General features: G+C 44.5%; 1 protein-coding gene across 1 annotated transcript in view; it reads right to left on the reverse strand.

Moving 5' to 3' along the window:
• Window positions 1-21,959, reverse strand: part of LOC310778318 (uncharacterized protein) — a gene marked incomplete at its 5' end in the record, with an annotated part of 85,202 nt that overhangs the window by 48,947 nt on the left and 14,296 nt on the right. Inside the window, 5 exons of the mRNA XM_083638702.1 lie at window positions 334-444; window positions 5,951-6,095; window positions 9,017-9,140; window positions 9,227-9,366; window positions 20,386-20,421. Coding sequence (XP_083494828.1) covers window positions 334-444; window positions 5,951-6,095; window positions 9,017-9,140; window positions 9,227-9,366; window positions 20,386-20,421 — 556 coding nt within the window. The remainder of the gene's footprint in view (window positions 1-333; window positions 445-5,950; window positions 6,096-9,016; window positions 9,141-9,226; window positions 9,367-20,385; window positions 20,422-21,959) is intronic.

Below are 21,959 nucleotides of genomic sequence, written 5' to 3' on the forward strand. Positions count from 1 at the left end.
TGGACACAACCTAGCGTGCTGGTCCACAGACGCTAATCTGATTGGCCGCTGGGAGCCTGGGGCAGGCTCTCCCTCAGCGGCCAATGGGAACTGTTAGTTCTGAATATATTATAGAAACAGACCATTCTTGGGATGCAACGAGATGAGGAAGGGACAACTCCGTCAGAACGAACGGGGTTGCTATATTTTCGACAAATTAATCCAGAATCATGTTTTATGGACCAGAGACACACGTTTTTAAGAGGTTACAGCTGCACGAATTGGGACCTTTAACATCTAGTTTTTTGCCAGTGAAAAGGGTCGTTTTAGTCAAGTTTGAGTTTGAGTTCCTACCTGACTGGCTATCCGTCGCCCACCGATGAACGGAGGCCACAGTCTCTGGACCTCCAGCAAGACGCAGTGCAGGAAGGCAGGGTCCAGCCTGGCTCTGCGGCGCGTCTCCTCCTGTACACAGCAACAGACAGGAGGGCTGTTACGACACCACAGAGGCTGTGGTTAACCTTTACTTTTTTATATTCTTTATTACAGATAACAGGGATTTAAATGACAAGAAACATCCATCAATACATAAGCAGAGGATTTACCCAGTTAAAACTCTCATTATGCACATGTAGGATTTTGCTCTTTCCTCACAGAAATCCTCCTCTTTTTCTCTTTTTTTTTTTACAGCACATTGTAGGTTTGTGGAACTTTGTACAGGCTGGGAAAGGTACAGTAGGTGTGTCTAACTCCAATTGGGAGAGGTTTCGACAAATCAAAACCCTAACCCTAAAATTAGTTTTGTTAAAAAGTAAAACAATAACAGATTATTCATTTGTCAGGAAATCTGGACATAAGGCCTACACATAAAAGACCCATTTCGACCAACATTTAATAAATATAATTGTTTGTATTTTAAATCTAGAATCCTGGCTCCCCTGGCCAGTGACACTTAGGAATAGACTAGGTGACAACCAAGTATAGTTTGGTGACAAGCTGGAGAGACAGTTTACGCTCAGAGAGACGGCATCCGGTACGGGATGGGATTAGCACCCCATCCTGGCTCTCTCGTGAGGGAGAAATGCACAAACGCTACGGATTAGCCTCCTGAAAATCTGTGCAAAGATCGCCCGCGGCCTGGGGTCCTTCAGGCTAGAGCGAGGTGCTCGCCGCAGGCGAATGACGTGCAGCGCACAGGCCTTCTTGAGGCGTCCTCTCTGCCCATGGTAGGATTGCCTTTACCCCGGGAGGGTCTGGTGAGACGTAGGAGGAGCCCGGCCTGGAGTCACCCACACAGGGCCTTAGACCCTCCATGCACCGAAGGGTCTTTCAATACTGCGGTGTAGCACTAACTCTATTGCAGCGGATTGGGCGTGATCAACCCTTCCGCGGGCAAACGTTGCAGACAGAGTAGGAGGGCTGATCCGTAAGCGGCTGCTTCTGGGACGCGGGTCGGGGTCTTAATCGGGCCTCGGCTGGGTCTACTGGGGGAGGGTGTATGATGTTGAAAGACCCGAAACACCTTACGACCCCAGCTAACATCACTGATGACGTGTCCCAGGCATGCTGTAGCATGTATTTTAAATCTGTATAGACCTTATTCGCTAACCCCGGACAGCGCCATATTGTTGACATACCGTCCTGCAGGGCTGACAACTATAGTAACGGCCTTATTGTCGTTTCTGTTCCATTACAAAATAGCGATAGTGATGACAGCAATAAAAAACCCAGAGTTGTTGTTTGTATGCTGCCGTTAATGCCTGTAATAATAAACAAAAGAAAAAACGAGGTGAACAGACTTTGCTGTGAGGAGCTGTCAGAAAGTTTCACCTGTCTCTCCTAACTATCCACACATCTCCTGTGCTGCTGACATATCCTCCGTCTCGCTCCCTTCACGTCTGTGGACGGTAGAGATAGAAACAAACCACGGGGACTTTACGGCGGCTAGCTTCCTATAAACGCTGCTCTTACATAGGCTGTCACTTAAAGCGGCTGCGCTATGTCAACAACATGGCGACAGTGGGCGTCCCCGTACGTGAGTGACGTCAATCGAATAAGGTCTATATGGAGTGAAAAAGTCATGTTTGCCATATTTCATTTAGCAAATCTGGAAGTGAGAGATGCAGGCGGGAGACAGATGAGAAGCAGCGTTTCTGCAGGAGTATATTACTAAAGTATTACAAAATATATTACTTTTCCCCAGTAACGAGTAGTGTAACAGATTACAATTTCCAAAACAGTAATGATATTACAGTTACTAATCCAAGTAACTTCAAGTTAGTGCATTACTTTCTCCAGTACTGAGTCAGGTTAATGTTGCAGGGCTATCTGTGACAGAAACGTGTTACATTGCGTATTGATAGAATGTGCTGGCTCTTGTTGGCCTGTTTGGGTCTAGCTGTTTGCCCCTGTTGCAGATTTTACAACTGCGTTATTAAAAACCAAAGCTGTTTGAAAGATTGTGTCTCGTCAGCACTTTGAGCCAGGTGTGCTATATTCATCAAGCAGGTCACCTTTATGGATTTATTCCGAGGCTGTAGGAAAAACATATAGTTTGAAGCCTTAGCTGTGCTAACCGGCAAAGCAATTAGCCCTATATTCATATGAATACTATACGCACATGCAAAGTCTGACTTTTGATGAGAAAGGACGCAATTAGGAATTTTGTGGGGTGTAACGCAAAAGTAATATAACGAATAGTGTAACGAATTACTGTTGTCAGGGAGTAAGAAGTAACGTAATAATATTACTTTTGAAAAGAGTAACAAGTAACGAGCAATGTATTACATTTTTGGACTAAACATAGTAACACTAAACACTAAACTAGTAACATCAATACTGATGAGAAGTTATCATCCTTTCTCCCCCAGCGAGGCTCCAGCGTCAGAAGCTGGCGGAGACGGGGCCGGCATGCCATCCAGGGCTATGTCAGCAATGTGGTGCTTAACAAGCAGCCTGGGCGGGTAAGCAGCCTGTGCGGGCAGCCTGAACAGGCAGCCTGGGCAGGTATGGGCAGCCTGGGCAGGTATGGGCAGCCTGGGCAGGTATGGGCAGCCTGGGCAGGTATGGGCAGCCTGGGTGGGTATGGGCAGCCTGGGCGGGTATGGGCAGCCTGAACGGGCAGCCTGGGCGGGTATGGGCAGCCTGAACGGGCAGCCTGGGTGGGTATGGGCAGCCTGAACAGGCAGCCTGGGTGGGTATGGGCAGCCTGAACGGGCAGCCTGGGCGGGCAGCCTGGGTGGGTATGGGCAGCCTGAACGGGCAGCCTGGGTGGGTATGGGCAGCCTGGGTGGGTATGGGCAGCCTGAACGGGCAGCCTGGGCAGGCAGCCTGGGTGGGTATGGGCAGCCTGAACGGGCAGCCTGGGTGGGTATGGGCAGCCTGGGTGGGTATGGGCAGCCTGAACGGGCAGCCTGGGTGGGTATGGGCAGCCTGGGTGGGTATGGGCAGCCTGAATGGGCAGCCTGGGCGGGCAGCCTGGGCGGGCAGCCTGGGCGGGCAGCCTGGGCGGGCAGCCTGGGGGGCAGCCTGGGCGGGTAACGGTCGGCTTCGTAGTGATCACTAGCATCAATGATGTGAAGCAAGAAGGCGGCATTCACAGCCTGCTCGTGCTGGAAGTAGGCCCGGCACTCTCTGCGATGAGGAACAGGAAGCGCAGCACAGCTTCTGCAGATAGGAACAGGAAGCGCAGCACAGCTTCTGCAGATAGGAACAGGAAGTGTGGCACAGCTTCTGCAGATAGGAACAGGAAGCGCAGCACAGCTTCTGCAGATAGGAACAGGAAGTGTGGCACAGCTTCTGCAGATAGGAACAGGAAGCGCAGCACAGCTTCTGCAGATAGGAACAGGAAGCACAGCACAGCTTCTGCAGATAGGAACAGGAAGCGCAGCACAGCTTCTGCAGATAGGAACAGGAAGCACAGCTTCTGCAGATAGGAACAGGAAGTGCAGCACAGCTTCTGCAGATAGGAACAGGAAGTGCAGCACAGCTTCTGCAGATAGGAACAGGAAGCGCAGCACAGCTTCTGCAGATAGGAACAGGAAGTGTGGCACAGCTTCTGCAGATAGGAACAGGAAGTGTGGCACAGCTTCTGCAGATAGGAACATGAAGCACAGCTTCTGCAGATAGGAACAGGAAGCACAGCTTCTGCAGATAGGAACAGGAAGTGCAGCACAGCTTCTGCAGATAGGAACAGGAAGTGTGGCACAGCTTCTGCAGATAGGAACAGGAAGTGTGGCACAGCTTCTGCAGATAGGAACAGGAAGTGTGGCACAGCTTCTGCAGATAGGAACAGGAAGTGCAGCACAGCTTCTGCAGATAGGAACAGGAAGTGCAGCACAGCTTCTGCAGATAGGAACAGGAAGTGCAGCACAGCTTCTGCAGATAGGAACAGGAAGTGCAGCACAGCTTCTGCAGATAGGAACAGGAAGTGTGGCACAGCTTCTGCAGATAGGAACAGGAAGCGCAGCACAGCTTCTGCAGATAGGAACAGGAAGCGCAGCACAGCTTCTGCAGATAGGAACAGGAAGCGCAGCACAGCTTCTGCAGATAGGAACAGGAAGTGTGGCACAGCTTCTGCAGATAGGAACAGGAAGTGTGGCACAGCTTCTGCAGATAGGAACAGGAAGCGCAGCACAGCTTCTGCAGATAGGAACAGGAAGCGCAGCACAGCTTCTGCAGATAGGAACAGGAAGCGCAGCACAGCTTCTGCAGATAGGAACAGGAAGTGTGGCACAGCTTCTGCAGATAGGAACATGAAGCACAGCTTCTGCAGATAGGAACAGGAAGCACAGCTTCTGCAGATAGGAACAGGAAGTGCAGCACAGCTTCTGCAGATAGGAACAGGAAGTGCAGCACAGCTTCTGCAGATAGGAACAGGAAGCACAGCTTCTGAGATAGGAACAGGAAGCGCAGCACAGCTTCTGCAGATAGGCTCATTGACAACAAGACCGAGACACTGGACGCAGAAGAAGAGCGGGGCATGCACAGCAAATCTTGCAAATGGAAGAGCCATCCTCAGCTGTGTTGTCATCCAGTGCACTGACACAAACAGAATGAATTACGTCTGCGCTGCCCCGTCTTTTATGCGGCCTTACCCTATTGGCTGATGAGCCTGCAAATTTGTTTTTATTTTATTTATTGTTTATTTGATAGGGACAATGCAAATTAACATAGTAACCTTTCACTCATTTCAAACAAGAGTAACTGATGTTTCATACAGTTTGTAGCTATTGCTAGTTTCCAACTCGTATCCCTAGTTAGGCTTTTAGCAGGGAGAGTCTGGCAAGCGAGACTAGGCTTTTAGTAAGACGTCACGGTGGCTCAGTGGTTAACACTGTTGCCTCACAGCAAGATCGTCCCGGGGTTTGAACTCCGGTCCGTCCCAGGTCCTTTCTGTGTGGAGTTTGCATGTTCTCCCCGTGTCCGTGTGGGTTTTCTCCAGGTGCTCCGGTTTCCTCCCACCACCTAAAGACATGCATGTTAGGGTTAATACTCCTGTCAGTGCCCCTGACCAAGGCACTGGCTAAAGAACTGGAGTTGGTCCCCGGGCGCTGCGCTGCGGCTGCCCACTGCTCCTAGTTCTAGGAAGGTTCCTAGCAGAGGATGGGTCAAATGCAGAGGATGAATTTCCCCGCGGGGATAAGTAAAGGGTAACTTAACTTAACTTAAGAGGAAAGATATGGAGTATCAAAATTACAACATACTATCACAATTACAACATACAAATTCAGTGCTCTTCCTTGAAATGAACTTGGCAAATGGACGCCAGAAGGTGGAGCCAGCGAGGAACATACAGGAACAAGTCGTTACTGAAGAGAAAATCTACTTGTCTGGAGATAGACTGGAAGTGACACTGACTCTGTCAGTAACTGTCTGTCTAATCAATGAATGTGTTACTGGAACCAAACAATGTTTCAAAACCAGTGGCATATTTGTGACTGTTACTGAGTGTGTGTGTGTGTGTGTGTACCTGCTCGTTCCCGCTGAGTGCCAGTGTGAAGGAGGTGAGCAGCGAGGCGAGGGCTTTGGGGATCAGGGCGGAGATGAACAGCAGCAGATGCTGGGAGGCGGAGCTTGAGTCGGGCAGCGGCAACGATGCCAAGGAACCCACGAAACTACAGTGAGTGAGTGAGTGAGAGAGAGAGAGAGAGAGAGGGAGGGGGGGAGGGAGGGGGAGAGGAAGAGGGCGAGAGAGGAGAGAGAGAGGGAGGAGAGAGGAGAGGAAGAGGGCGAGAGAGGAGAGAGAGAGCAGCAGTGAGATGAGTTGCAGGCTCCATTCAACAAGGCCCTACTTCAGGGGTCCCCAATTACTTTTCACCAAGGGCCACATTTTGCTGAGGGCCGAGGGCTGGGGGCCGAGCGGTGCCGGCGACAAAAATGTTGGGGCATTTGAAGCCAGATTTAGAGGAATAACTCATTTTAAATTAACAGTTGGGATATCATTATATTTAGCCTTAAACCAATGTTTGATCCTTTTCTCACTCATTCCTATGTCATCACCTGGTCTCCCTTGCAGGGCTTGAAATTAACGTTTTTGACCACCTGCCAATATGGCTACTAGATTTTAAAGTTACCAGCCAATTAGAATTTCCACTAGCCAAAATGTTTTTCTTGAAATAAACCAGAATATAATACGAGTGGGTTAATCTAAGCATACGTATGGGTGGCTGTGGCTCAGGAGGTAGAACGGGTCGTCCACTAATCAGAAGGTTGGTGGTTCGATCCCCGGCTCATGTCGAAGTGTCCTGGGGCAAGACACTGAAGCCCAAATTGCTCCCGATGGCTGGGGCAGCTGGCCGCCTTCGGTGTGTGAATGGGTGAATGTAGGCACATTGCAAAGTGCTTTGGATAAAAGCGCTATATAAATGCAGTCCGTTTACCATTTACCAAGTATCAGTAAGTGGCCGGGGATTCTCAAAGCCGGGGGTTGAGGGTCACACAAGAACAAAAATGCACTATTGAAGCTAAATAAATCCAAAACCAACGAGTTAATCGTTAAAATTCTTACTTCAAACTTCCTCAATGTGGAACAGTCCTTTCTTACACATGAGATGAGTTGCACTGTAAGAGGACAGAGAGGAGGCGAGCTGACACATGAGACACGCTGCTCATTTCAATTTGAAAGTGGCCATTGTTGTTGTTCTTCCGCTTCCCACCGGGGCCGTGTGTGGAAGTGACATGGGCAGGGAATCGCACGCCATCGCGTGACGTGATGGAATCGATTTAGAATCGATATAATATCGTATCACTGGCTGGCTGTACACAGAGCTCAGCTGAGCCGACCGGGCTAACGTAATATGCCCGTGCTGGAAGTTTACTCTGGAGTTACTCCTCGAGTGTCTCCTTTCGGATTGTGTTGTCTGTCTCTCTGTCTGTCTGTCTGTCTGTCTGTCTGTCTGTCTGTCTGTCTCTCTCTCTCTCTCTCTCTCTCTCTCTCTCTCTCTCTCTCTCTCTCTCTCTCTCTCTCTCTCTCTCTCTCTCTCTCTCTCTCTCTCTCTCTCTCTCTCTCTCTCTCTCTCTCTCTCCGATGTCAGCATCAGATCATAGCAGTGTTGTAACATTAATGGTAGCCTCACGTACATAGTGACACAGTCGTGGTTGTACTCATTTGCACAAAACATTTCAGTAAATATAAAGACACCCAAGACATATCTTGGCAAATAAATGTATATTTATTACTTTTCGCGAATCAATTCAAATTGTTTTGGAAATATCGAATGACCCAATTGTTATTGTGGGATATTATGAACCAGGTACCTAACAGCTAATGTTATGAAAGAATAGATTACAAAATACTAAGTAATGTCTCTTAGTAGGAGCCAGCTACAGGCAGAGGGCCCTTATTTAAAGCAGCAATGCCTAACTAGTGCCGATTTGATTTATAAGTATCCTCATTTGCCTTGTATATTTTTCTTCATTTTGTTTTTTGTAAGTTGTATTTTTCTTACATTTTTTCTTCAATTGGCCAAATTTTTGTCTGTACTGTATAGTCAAGAAAAAATAGCGATGATATCCGACAGAATATCGATATCGGCAGATATCCAAATTCAGATATCGGATCGGAACTGAAAGGAAGTGGATCGGTACATCCCTGCTTTCTAGAGGACTTGTGCAGTATTAAGCTTTGTGTTTTAACAAAAATGTTAGAGCTGAGGGTAACAACACCCTGCAGTCAGTTCCTGTCCTTTTGACAAAGTGATGTAAACAGTAGATGAATGAAAATGTTAAAATACTTTCATTAAAAGAGGAATAAAGTGTTATCAATATTCTCTGATTGATTCCAAACGAGTTAATCTTTAGTTTACTAAAGTTCAGCACTTATCTTATCTCATCAATTTAGAGAGAGACAGGAGGAGAGAGAGAGAGAGAGAGAGAGAGGGAGAGAGAGAGAGAGAGAGAGACAGAGAGAGAGAGAGAGAGAGAGAGTCGCACCCGTGTGTCAGTGTCCAGTCTGTCTCTGACAGTGTTGGGGGTAGTAACTCATTACAAAAGTAACATATTAGATGTAATATATTACTTTTAGCAGTAACTCAGTAATATAACTTATTACCAATAGGATTTCAGTAATATTATACCAGTTACTTTGTCAAGTAACCGAAGTTACAAATTGAGTTACTTTTTTTCTATTAAAAGCACATATTTAAATAAAGATACAATCATTTCCTAATCAAATTGTGTTTTTATGCAAATAACCACGATAGATGACAATAACAAAGGAAAAGGATAACATTTTGAATTTTAGATGGTTTACACTAACTTTAAGACGGTTGAAATTATTTTTCGGGATGGTTCCTAGGCGGCGATGTCATTCTACTACTGCTGTTATTTTGGTGAAAGTAATGCAAAAGTAGTGTGATAAGTAATGAGTTACTCTACACAGACAGTAATATTGTAAAGTAAGTTATTACTTTCAAATGAAAGTAACTAGTAATATGTAGTATATTACATTTTGAAAGTAACTTGCCCAACACTGGTCTCTGATGATGTCTATGAGTTTGTCTCTGAGAGAGAGAGAGAGAGAGAGAGAGAGTCTCACCCGTGTGTGTCAGTGTCCAGTCTGTCTCTGATGATGTCCATCAGTTTGTCTCTGGCCTCCAGAGCGCTGCAGAAACCAGACGACCACATGGGAACCTTCACACTCACCGGAGCAGAGATCAGACCTGGGGGTTGGCAGCAAGAGTGTGTGTTAGTGTGTGTGTGTGTGTGTGTGTGTGTGTGTGTGTGTGTGTGTCTGTGTGTGTCCTACCATGCCAGTGTACTGTGCAGAGCTGTGTGATCTCCTGGTAGAGCTCCAGCTGCTCCTCAGGCCGGACGTTGAGGAACAGACCCAACACCAGCTCTGTCCCCAGAGCCTTAAACACAGAGTACACACACTCTGGTTGCTCGCTACACACACACACACACACACACACACACACACACACACACACACAAGCACGGGCGCACACACACACACACACACAGGCACACACAAGCATGCACGCACGCACACACACACACACAGGCATGCGCACACGCACACACAAACACACACGTTTACATCACAAAATATTCCAGGTTTTTGCCCTTATTCCGAAACAGACAATATTCCGACTAAGCTGTTTCCATGGCTAATGGAAATTCCTGTTGACATGCAGCCGTGCACACATCCTGGTTGCATGACTCCTGATTTTTTCAAGTCGACCTTGCGACCAATAAGGTTGAGTCGCCGTCGACAAAAAATAAAATGAAACTAGAACGACCGCACGGCGGATATATGCCTCCGCCAACAAGTCAGCAGTCCACATGCATGTCTGTCCAGACTTTGACGTTTGACCCAAATGTGAAGAAATTTGGTCAAGGTGTTACTGAGATATGGCGTTACCGAGCTTGAAAATGGTGTTCGTGAGGTCACAGTGACCTTGACCTTTGACCGCAGAAATGTAATCAGTTCATCCTCGACTCCAAGTGGACGTTTGAGGCAAATGAGATGAAATTCCGTCAAAGGCATTCCTGAGATCTCACGTTAACGAGCATGAAACGAGCGGTCGTGATGCCACAGTAACCTTGAACTTTGACCACCAAAATCTAATCAGTTCATCCTTCAGTCCAACTGGACGTTTGAGGCAAATTGGAAGAAATTCCGTGAAGCCGTTCTTAAGATATCGCTTTAGCAAGCTTGAAAATTGCGTTCGTGGGGTCACAGTGACCTTAACCTTTGTCCTTTGACCACCAAAATATAATTAGTTGATGCTTGAGTCCAAGGCGACGTTTGAGCCATATTGGAAGAAATTCCGTCAAGCCGTTCCTGAGATATTACGTTAAAGAGCTTGGAAATTGGGTTGGTAAAGGTAGGTAGGTTACTCCGATAGCGAGAAAAACAATAACAAACGTGTATAGCCACATAAAGCCAAATAATCTAGTTTACAACTTTGATTAGCAATAAATTAGAAAAAGTAAATAAATAGAAATGAGTGAAAAAGAGAGATGCGATGAAAAGATGAGAACAGGCTGCTACCCGTAACCTGGGGCAACGCGAGTCTCAAACCATCTCCCCGTCAGCCCCTAGTAGGGATGTCACCATACTAGAATTTCTACTTTGATACCGATACCCAGGAGAATATCGATACTCGATACCACAGTAGTATGTTTTCATTAAGAGAAAACACTGCTGGTATCCATACTGTTGCAAATGAGTATTGTATCCATTTCAAATCTGTACTATAAATACATATTGATACTATCGATACCTGTTGAAAATCTGTATTGTATCTGTTTACATTTTTTAGTATTGATTTTTATCAATACTATCGATACTTTTGACAACCCTAGCCCCTAGTGCATACTCCGATTAGCGTAGCGTAAAGCGTCCCCATGAAGTACTGTACGTCCTCGAGTCTATGCAGCCCCTAGTGCAGTGATACTCAACTTGCGGCCCGGGGGCCAGATGCGGCCCGCGATAGGGTGCAGAGTAGCCCCCTGACCATTTTCTAATAATTTCACGTTAGTTGTGATTGTGAATTAGAATCTAATTCACAATCAAAACTACCGTAATGTGAAATAAAAAATGTATAAAATGGTCAAATACCACCGTCTACTCGCTACCCAGGCACATGTACTTAACCTAACTAACTTAACCTAACTAACTATCCGGTGTGCACAACATAATCAGGCTAAACCCCAGCTGACACCCCAAAAACCTACAATCGGCTACAGAAAATGTTATATTGTTTGTAACTGGCCCCTGGCCTCCTATCATTTCACAAAAGTGGCCCCCGGGCAAAGCAAGTTGAGTATCCCTGCCCTAGTGCATACTCAGATTACTGTAATGTAAAATGTCCCCACGTCCTCGAGTCTATGCAGCCCCTAGTAGTGCATACTCCCGATTACCGTAAGGAGTCTATGCATAAACATGTTGCCCCTTTTACCTGGAACACCTTCCGGAAAGACTTCAAATTGCCAACACTAATTTCATATGACGCCTTTGGTTCAATTTTAAAGGACTTGGAACGTGGAAGTATTGGAACTTGCTGCTGTACTTAATCTCATTACTTATGTAATTCCAAGTCTCCCTTTTCAAATGTTTATTTGTGTGTCTGTATGGAACCTAAATGTGTTTGTTTTTTATGCTGCCCTCTTGGCCAGGTTCCTCTTGTAAAAGAGATTTGAAATCTCAATGAGTCTTTTACCTGGTTAAATAAAGGTTTAAAAACAAACAAACAAACAAAAAACTCCTAGTGGATACTGCGATTACCGTAACATAAAACGTCCCCATGACGAGTCTATGCAGCCCCTAGTGCATACTCTGATTAGCGTCACGTAAAATGTCCCCATGACGGACCGTACGCCCTCTTTCATGTGTTCAAGCCCCTTCTTGAAAAGGTCAACACTGTGATATTTGCGCGTACCAAAACCTGTTGGTATCCAAGTGTTTCCTGATGCTTCAAAGTAGGCGTGCTCTCCTTCTGTTCAGAAAGGTGGGCTTTTCTTTTGGCCTTGCCTCTCTGGCTAGTTGGTTTGTTTACAACGTACAATGTAGCTGACTGACCATAAACAAGTGTAGCAAACTGCGGTGAAAACCCTCGATTTATGCCTACCCCACACTACAGGATTTTCAAATCCTTGAAGATTATAAAAATCTTGAGAGCCCACACACTACAGGACAGAGAGAGCCGATTTTTTAACATTTCAATCTTGGGACACACACACAATCGCGTCTGTTCAAACGCAACCCCACACACTAGAAGATTATGCCGAAGATTCACCTTGGAAGCAGGGCTCGACGTTAACTTTTTAAATGCCTATTCAGTGTGCGCACCGGGTGTAGTAGTAGTAATAATGATAATAATAATAATAATAATAATAATACATTTGTGTCATTTCGTTTTCTAAACAAATCTTATTTTTTGTTTTTATAATGCATTTGCACTGAAAGGATTTGTTTAACTAATATTTGCGCGGACAGCCGCGTCCATTCGGGGTGTAGGTCTACTGTGCACGGCCAGGCGAAAACCGTCTGCACAGGTGCCTTGTGGAGGGGGCGTCTGCTGATTTGACTCACTTTTCCGTGCGGACACTTGCCGATGCGGGAAGCATGAGACCTAAGCGCTTGTTGTAGGCTACATGCTTTGCAGTATAGCATTAGTTTTCCGTCCCGTTCAAAGACGCACGGGTATTTCACCTCGATGACAATTTCCTCGTTCTTTGTTTCTGTGCGGGGCTGCGGGCGGACCAGATTATTTTGTGAAAAACTGTAATGGAAACGCAGCTACTACTGGCTCTCTGCTCAAGATGCAATCGCCTGTCAGGTTGTAAATATCTAACATGTTAGATATGCCCGATTCACAATCGGGAAGAGGCAGTCTTCCCGATTGTGAATCTTTGAACCCCACACACTACAGGATCTTTTGGGAAGATTATCTGCCCGACGCGCATCAAATCGGGAGCACCGCCGAGAAAATCGGGAGGGGGGAATCTTGGCCATAATCTTGCAAATTATCCTGTAGTGTGGGGTAGGCATAAGACGCATATACAGAATGTGCTGTACACATGTCCAAAGAATGCTCTTAAAAATCTGAATAATATCAGCATTATTATCCAACGTGTCTAATGGGAAAATGTTGCACTCGGAAAAAAGCCCAATTCGGAATATCCAAACGGAATGTGCAGTTTACATGACCCGTATCAAATTCAAATAATAATACATTTAATTTATATCGCGCTTTTCTAAAAACTCAAAAAGAAAGGGTTAAAAGAAAACAACACTTTTAAAACAAGAAGTACATAGCATAAATATCACACACATGACTAGGGTTGCACGGTATACCGGTATTAGTATGGTACCGCGGTTCCCTGCCGTTAAAAAGGATACTATACCACGTTAATTTAGTACCGATACTTAAAAAAATGTCATGGGTTGCGTCAGTGTGCGACCGTGGTGTTTGTTAGCGGAGGAGAGAGACACAGCGGCATTACAGTTGAGAGCCTGTCTCCCACCTCACGTGAAGGCAACACAGCCTTGCCTTGAACCAATGGTGACTCGTGAAAAGTGAAAAAAAGCTTGTCTCTGACTCTGTCTGCTTCATGTGGGGGCGTGTCGACTTTCCTCTCTTCCCTCTCTGCTCGCTCTCTGGCCACAGTCGTTCAGTCCTCACTACAGCACCCCGACACACAGGACAGACGCAGCGAAAATGGCAGCGGCTTCTTCTAGTCTTGCAAGCCGACCAACGCTTGTAGAAAAAGCAGATGCACGAAGCGAAATATGGAAATATTTTGCTTACGTTGCCGACAGCGAAGGCAAGCCCGTGGACACATCCAAACCAGTGTGTAAAAGGTGCTTCAACGTGACGCAAGCGAAAGGATCAAACACATCGAACCTGGCTAAACATCTTGCCGACAGGCACCCCGACCTGTTCAAAGAGTTTAAAGACCGACCGACAGGTTAGCGAACGTGAACGATAAACATACATGCCCTCAAATAAGTCCAACGAGTATTGTGTGACAAGCGAACTTGTTTCACTGAAAAAGTTCGCTTGTCACAATAGCCTACTCGTTTACAGTAAAACACGAGGCAATGTGCTGGAGCACAGATCTCTGCCAAGGAAGGAGCAAGTCATGACATGTAACGTTTAGGGGAGGGGACATCAGATGACTGCATACCATGTACAATATTTAATAACACTATGGCTCTCAATGCCAGTGTTATTAAAGCTTTTACATGGTAAGCAGTCATCTGATGTCACCTATCCTAATATTTACAATAATCCCAATTATTAATGATATACGAATTAATTGTAAAAAACACCTAGCCTACATGTATTGGGGGGGGGGTACACCACATAATAAGCCTACATTTCAATAGCCTACATTTATGTGTGAAAATAATATATATTACTAAATTAACCATAAATCTGGCACTTAATGTTAATGAAGCTTAAACCCAGGATTATTATATACTCTATTTATTCCACTACTTTTCCTGATGTTTTAGTTTTTTGCCGTGGTATCGTTTCAGTATCGGTATCGAGATATTTAGGCAGGTATCGGTATCGAACTCATAATTTTGGTATCGTGACATCCCTACACATGACATAAGAAATGAAACCTTAAAAGCAGTTTTCTATACAGTAGGTGGGCTTTGACTAGGGATTTGAACTGGGGCAGATTGGTGCAGTCACGGATGTGTTTTGGGAGTGAGCTCCAGAGGGAGGGGGCAGCTGTGGAGAAGGCGCTGTCACCCCAGGTCCGGCGCTTGGTCCAATTATTCTGAATATAGTCATATCGGTATATATAGTCATATCGGTATATATAGTCATATCGGTATATATAGTCATATCGGTATATACTGTATAGTCATATTCGAAATAATAGTGGAATTTTAGTGTGCATGTAAGTACACACACATCAGGGGCCCATACCACGAATGGAGGATAAACAGATCCAGGATCTGTCCCCTTCAGGGGCGGTTCTAGGCCGTTTTTGGGTGGGCTTTAGCCCACCCAAAAATAGTCTCAGCCCACCCAAAAAAATAGAGGCAAAAAAACTTTTTTTTTTTTTTTTTTACCTCTCCAAATCCATGGTGGTCATTAGTAGCAGTTTCTGACTACACTCAATGCGCTGTGTGCATGTTTTCCCCCCCCTCTATGTTCTTAGGGTGGGCTGAGACAAAAAGTTAGGGGGGTTCAGCCCACCCGAAAAGTTTCTAGAACCGCGGCTGCGCAGGCGCTCCCTCCTCCATCTATCTGCCTAATCCCACATCACTTCACACAGGTCACACACACAGTACAGCAGCAAAGTGGTCCTCCACAGTCCACACAATCGTTCTCCCCACTCATGATCAATGAAACTGAGGTGAGCATTGAGCAGTCAGAGTCGTTAGTAGTTACTTAATTAGCGCATATTGATATGCAAATTAGCACGTAACGTTGTCGTAGGCTAAACAAAAGAACTTGTCGCTGTGCCTGCCAGACAAACAGGTGGACTGGAGGAAGGTAGGGCTTTACACAGCCTGTCTGATGTGATGATGACGATAGCTTAACATGCGTGCATTATTAAAAAATATATATATATATATTATTATTATTATTAAATTCGCACCCCATTATCATGAACTACGTGTGGCTAATAAGCAAGCTAATAGTTCATTCATAAGTTAATTAACCTGCACTACAAGGAAGTATGTCAGTAGGTCATCAGGTGTAAACAAAGCCGCCATGATGCCACGCTGGAATTGAATCGCGCATTCAGCTACCTACCAAAAAACAAAAGAATCAACAAGATCAGGCGTGGACTGCATAATCGGGCACGTCGGACAAATGCCCGGTGGCCTGGCCTGGCCTGCAAAAAAAAAAAAAAAAAAAAATTGTGCCCGCAGTCAGGCCACTCACTGAACAGCAGGCCAGGCGCCGCCTACTGGTTTACTAGTGGTTTTATTACTTTATTCAGGATTAAAGTGGGTGCATCTCATTGTAAAATTGGACTTGGCCCAAATTGGGCTTCAAACGGCCCAAATTGGGCTTCAAACGGCCCAAATCTGGCTTTAAACGACCCAAATTGGGCTTCAAACGGCCCACATCTGGCTTCAAACGGCCCAAATTGAGCTTTAAACGGCCCAAATTTTTCTGACGCCGGCACGCGCGTCGGCCCGTATCGGCCTGGCCTGCTTGGTATCTAATGCCCGGCCTGAATTATGATCCCAGTCCACCCCTGAACAAGATGCTGTCGAAAAAGAGAAAGGTTGACACGGAATGCAGGCAGTTTCAAGAGAAATGGAAAGAGCAGTATTTATTTTGTGAAGTAAATGGGTAAATGAGTCGAATTGATTTTAGTAAAAAAAAAAATCCGGCCCCCATGAGGTCTCAGTTGAACAAATCCGGCCCTCTACCTAATATGAGTCTGACACCCCTGCTCTAAGGGAGTGCAAGGCAGATATTTAAACAGCCTTGTTTGTGTACAGTACCAGTGGCATGGGAGTAATAAAAAGGGATTAAGGACCAGGACCCCTGGTGGTCAGTAAGATGGGCTGGTTGAGCCAATGTTAAAATTATCTTTATTTATTATTTATTTTTGCTTTAAAACTATTTTTTAATTTTCTGCTTAAAGTTCATGAAAAAAGTGGCATTCTTGTTTTTTCACACAATAATTTCATAATACCATTTGTAATGCCACCGTTGTAGTGCTGTTGTTCAAAATTAAAGTACATTTTCTCAGATTTATTGGTGTCTTTCTAGTCACACAATTTAATAGTCAGTGTTTCCCATACACTGATCTATTTGTGGTGGTACACCCTACATAGATTTTGACCCCCACAAATACTGCCACATATTAATTTCAACTACCGGTAGTTGACTGCAAACTCCTGCTTTAGTGCTTACAGTATATTATTATCTTGTCGGAATATTATTCCAGCCAATAAGTTAGGAAGTTCCCTTTTGATTTAATTTGACTTTTGTTTTGCCTACAAAGCAAAATGTTACTTTACTTGAAACTCCCCTGAAGTGATTTTGGTATTATTTATGCAAGCATAATTCTACCATATAGTAACCTGTATGCAGAATATATATAGTATATATAGGGAAACAATTATTTTTTCATTGCTGTAAAACCACAGAACGGTAAAGAAGATATTGATGTGTGTAGTTCTTCATAGATCTAGTCTCTTCATTTTGATCTCAAAGTGCGCCAGTTTGATCCATTTTTACTTGAAACTGTACAAAATTTTCTTCCGGGGGGGCATGCCCCCGGACCCCCCTAGGGGTTCAGTAGTCCATGACCTTTGGGTGGGCTGAGCCCACCCAAAGCTCTGATGCTAAAACCGCCCCTGGTCCCCTTGATCTGGTTTGACTTAACCAGATCATTGCAATCAGGCGAAAGGACACCATGACGGTGGTTATCAGCTGGGTCTGTCAATTTAGGATTTGCCTTTCCAACTCGAGCTCGTGCACGTGAAAATGCTCGTGAACAGGAGCTCGTGCCCACGAAAGAGGCGTGGTCTGTAACAACTAGCCAATCACAATGCAATATGGACAGCTCTGGATTTTACAGCGTCAGACAGGCCTATTTCCTCATTCATTGAAAGCCACATCAAAGTGTATTAATTAGCGGAGCTTTACTGTATGTCAGAATCAAAGTCTGCGTTGGATATGAGCCTGTTCATTTGATTTCTGCTGCGGTTTCTGCCTCCACGAGCCTACAGCAGCTTATACTCAATAAAACCTGCATGTCTTTTTTGCCAGTAGCAGTAATATGTAATCTCAGTCTAAATTTCCAGAATCAGTCGGCCTATTTAGATCATAGATTTAACGTTAGAAATACAGGCTCTGAATCGACACGGTGAGGGCGTAGTTTTCATTGATAAGAATAGCCTATAAAAATAGCAGCGCCGTTGCACACAGTAACTTAGTGCGCTTTGGAGACGTTTATGGTAACCTTTTTACGCCGGTGATTTAGTGATATTTCTCCACGCAGCGTTCAGCTGCAATCGGCAGGGTCAAACGTGCTTGGGAGCAAATACAAATTTATAAATATAAAAACATATTCCAAAGTGGTAAGTAGGCTTAATTTAATTATGTACAACAAGTGCAACACTTCAGTCCTCGATTAATTCAACTGGAGCCCTTAATGTTTTTCTTTTCTTTTGTGATTTTCATTTGAATGCAATCTATTTTTCATATGGGGATCTATATGAATGGTGACTCGCTGTTTCCAGAGAGCTGATTGGTCAGAAGGTGGGTCTTCATGGGCTATGATCTTATCCTCTGAACTTAACCTGCTCCAGACCAGGTCAGCCGTGCAGCATACGTTGCCATAGAGATATATTGCGGTAAGAAGTGAACTAACGTCATAGCACGGCAAACCCAGGGTTAAACCTGAAGTTACCTCGCTAAACCACTAAGCTTGCTTCGTGGTATAGGCCTCAGAATCCTAGAATCCTATGATATGTGAGGTGGGCAATCAATTCGACATCAAGGGAACAACGTGGGTGTTCACCATTAAACTGAACTCACTTTTATATTTTATTTTCTTGGCATGCCCATTCTATTCCTCTGTGACCTGCTATTAAGTCATGTTTCATCATTCCAGCCTTTTTTGTGTTTTATTGTCTGTGAAAAGGTTTGTGACTACATATAAAGTTTATATGTGTTTATGTTATGTTTATATATATATTTCTAAGTCTTATTATTCTCTTGTTGGGGGTTGTTGTTTGCAGATTGGTTTGGTTGCTGAGTGATTCAGAGATCAAACATTTTCTTTTTCTTTTTCCCCATGATTTTACTATTGAAAAATGAAATAATTGTATGATGAATGCAAATGCGCAACTGTAAGGTTGAAATAATGATTGCAAAATGAATGTAATGTTAGTTTTTGTGTAATGTTTTTCTGTGTTGGACCCCAGAGCCCTGTACCACGAAGCTCGATTAGTGGTTTAGCGAGGTAACTTCAGGTTTAACCCTGGTTTGGCCATGCTACAAAGCTAATTAACTTCTTACCAACATATATTTCCATAGGAACTTATGCTTCACACTTAACCTGGTCCGCAGCAGGTTAAGTTGCAAGGATAAGATTATACCTTAAATACACCGCCCACGAACCAATCGAATCAGCAGTTTGGAAAAATGGCCAACCCCTTTCTGGACGACTTCCCCATCGAGGGAAGGAGCACGAATTGTAATGTTGAATTAATCAAGGACTAAAGCCTTGCACTTTTTGCAGGCTACTTACCACTTTGGAATATGTTTTTATATATTCATTTGTGTGCTCTCAAGTAGCCTAGATAAATTGTTTGACCCCGCTGATCGATTGCAGCTGAATAGTGAGTGGAGAAATATCACTAAACTGGCATAAAAAGGTTACATAAACGTCCCCAAAGCGCACGGTGCCGTGTGCGCAACGGAGCTGAGACTGACGTTGGGTTGGAATTGAAATAGTCATATAGAATAGCCTACTACATCTAAGCAATTCAATATAGGATCACCTGCACACAGGCGATCCCATATTAAGATGATTCATATCTAGGCTACTCCTGCATTTTGCAGCTGCAATTGTGTTGCTTTTGGCCTGTATGATGTGATAGAACTTCATATTTCCAGCATCATTATATGAAATATGGAGATATGCGACTCTGCTGACAATAGCCTATATATGTGACCACAAAATAGGCAATTTTTTATAAATGAAATCTATGCCCACACGTACCGTGTCGATTCAGTTCAGAAGCCTTTTTTAATTTTATTATCATTCTTTTTTTTATTGATTAGCCTATAGGAATTATTCAATCAGTGCGACTAAACACATGACATCATTATTATTCATTGAGCCTAAATGGTCTTAACATACGGATTTTGGACTGAGATAGATTACACATTGCTTCCACAAAAGACATGCCAGTTTTGTGTTTATTGAGAGGGTGAATTGAGCTGCTGTAGATAGCCTACGTGGAGGTAGAAACCGCTCTTCAAAGAAATTACTGGTGTGGATAAAAGTGGTCACTTTAGACAGTCATTCGGGAACAGACTAATAATATCCAACGCAGATTTTTATTTGCGGTTTCATTCAATGAGGAAATAGGCGTGTCTGGCGCTGTCAGAGTTGGAGCAGTCCATATTGCATTGTGATTGGCAGTTGTTAAAAACCACGCCTCTTTTGCGGGCACGAGCTCCAGTGCACGGGCATTTTCATGTGCACGAGCTCTCAGCTTGATTAGAAAAACCTGGTTCACGTTAACGAGTGGCAACCGAGGTTCGTAGTACAAGTTAACTACAATCGAGCTTATCTGGTTTAGACAAACCAGATCAAGGGACAGATCCTGGATCTTCTTATAGAACATTCGTGGTATAGGGCCCAGGAAGACTAGCTTTTGCAATTGCAAAAGCTAATGGAGATCCTAATGAATAAACAAATAAACAAAACAAATATATCAAGTGTTACCTGACAGAGAGATCCTTCAGGCAGCGCTCACACACACTGTCAAGAGTGAAAGATACAATACAATACAACACACACACACACACACACACACACACACACACACACACACACACACACACACACACACACACACACACACACACACACACACATTAGTCTCAATTAAATCCTGCTCATACAAAACAATCAAATAAACAGGCCATCCTCCCATAAGGTAGTCTCTCAAGACAGTCTCTCTCCTCCAGTCTTTGAATGCTGCAGAGACAGTCTGTACTACCCATAAGGCAACAGTAAAATAACATATTGTGATACCAATAATATCCTAATATTTGGCTCATTTGAGATGAGCAAGTTCTGCGCAGATTCGATCAGCGCCTTGCTTGCCCCGTTGCATGATGGTTAGAAAAGTTGTCCGACTTGCTCCGCCTGCCCGACTGCGTGTGTCACGTGACTCTGGTGAGAGCGAGGCGGGCGCAGATCTGGAGCGAGGCGGCCACAGTTGCTCCCCACCAACTGCGCCCGACTGCGCAACTCTGAGGATGACGAGAAACGCATCAAGCTGAGATCTGCCTGGTTCAACACAGGTGCATCACAAACCCACAGTGAAGTGTAGAAACTTCATTTTTATATCTAATCCAAGCTGCCACTCTACATTTGACATAAATACCACCTGTGATGCCTACATTAAAATAAAAATACATAATCTGAAGGGCTGGGTCATCTGAGCAGTGAGTGTGGGTGGCGTTAATGCATGTTTTAATCTGTTTACAAACCGCTGTTAAACAAAACTGTAGAAGAAGAAAAGCAGCAGTGAGTGTGCAGTCGGGGGTCTTCGGCTTGTTGACGCCTCGCCTGACTGTGCTCGGCAGTCAACTCAAACAAGCCTATTGTGTTGTCCCTACCTGATGATGTAATCATTGTGTTGACCCTACCTGATGATGTAATCATTGTGTTGTCCCTACCTGATGATGTAATCATTGTGTTGACCCTACCTGATGATGTAATCATTGTGTTGTCCCTACCTGATGATGTAATCATTGTGTTGTCCCTACCTGATGATGTAATCATTGTGTCGTCCCTACCTGATGATGTAATCATTGTGTTGTCCCTACCTGATGATGTAATCATTGTGTCGTCCCTACCTGATGATGTAATCATTGTGTCGTCCCTACCTGATGATGTAATCATTGTGTTGTCCCTACCTGATGATGTAATCATTGTGTTGTCCCTACCTGATGATGTAATCATTGTGTTGTCCCTACCTGATGATGTAATCATTGTGTTGTCCCTACCTGATGACGTAATCATTGTGTTGTCCCTACCTGATGATGTAATCATTGTGTTGTCCCTACCTGATGACGTAATCATTGTGTTGTCCCTACCTGATGATGTAATCATTGTGTTGTCCCTACCTGATGACGTAATCATTGTGTTGTCCCTACCTGATGATGTAATCATTGTGTTGTCCCTACCTGATGATGTAATCATTGTGTTGTCCCTACCTGATGATGTAATCATTGTGTCGTCCCTACCTGATGATGTAATCATTGTGTCGTCCCTACCTGATGACGTAA

Source organism: Poromitra crassiceps (genome assembly GCF_964638095.1).
Source record: "Poromitra crassiceps genome assembly, chromosome: 6".
NCBI lineage: Eukaryota > Metazoa > Chordata > Actinopteri > Beryciformes > Melamphaidae > Poromitra > Poromitra crassiceps.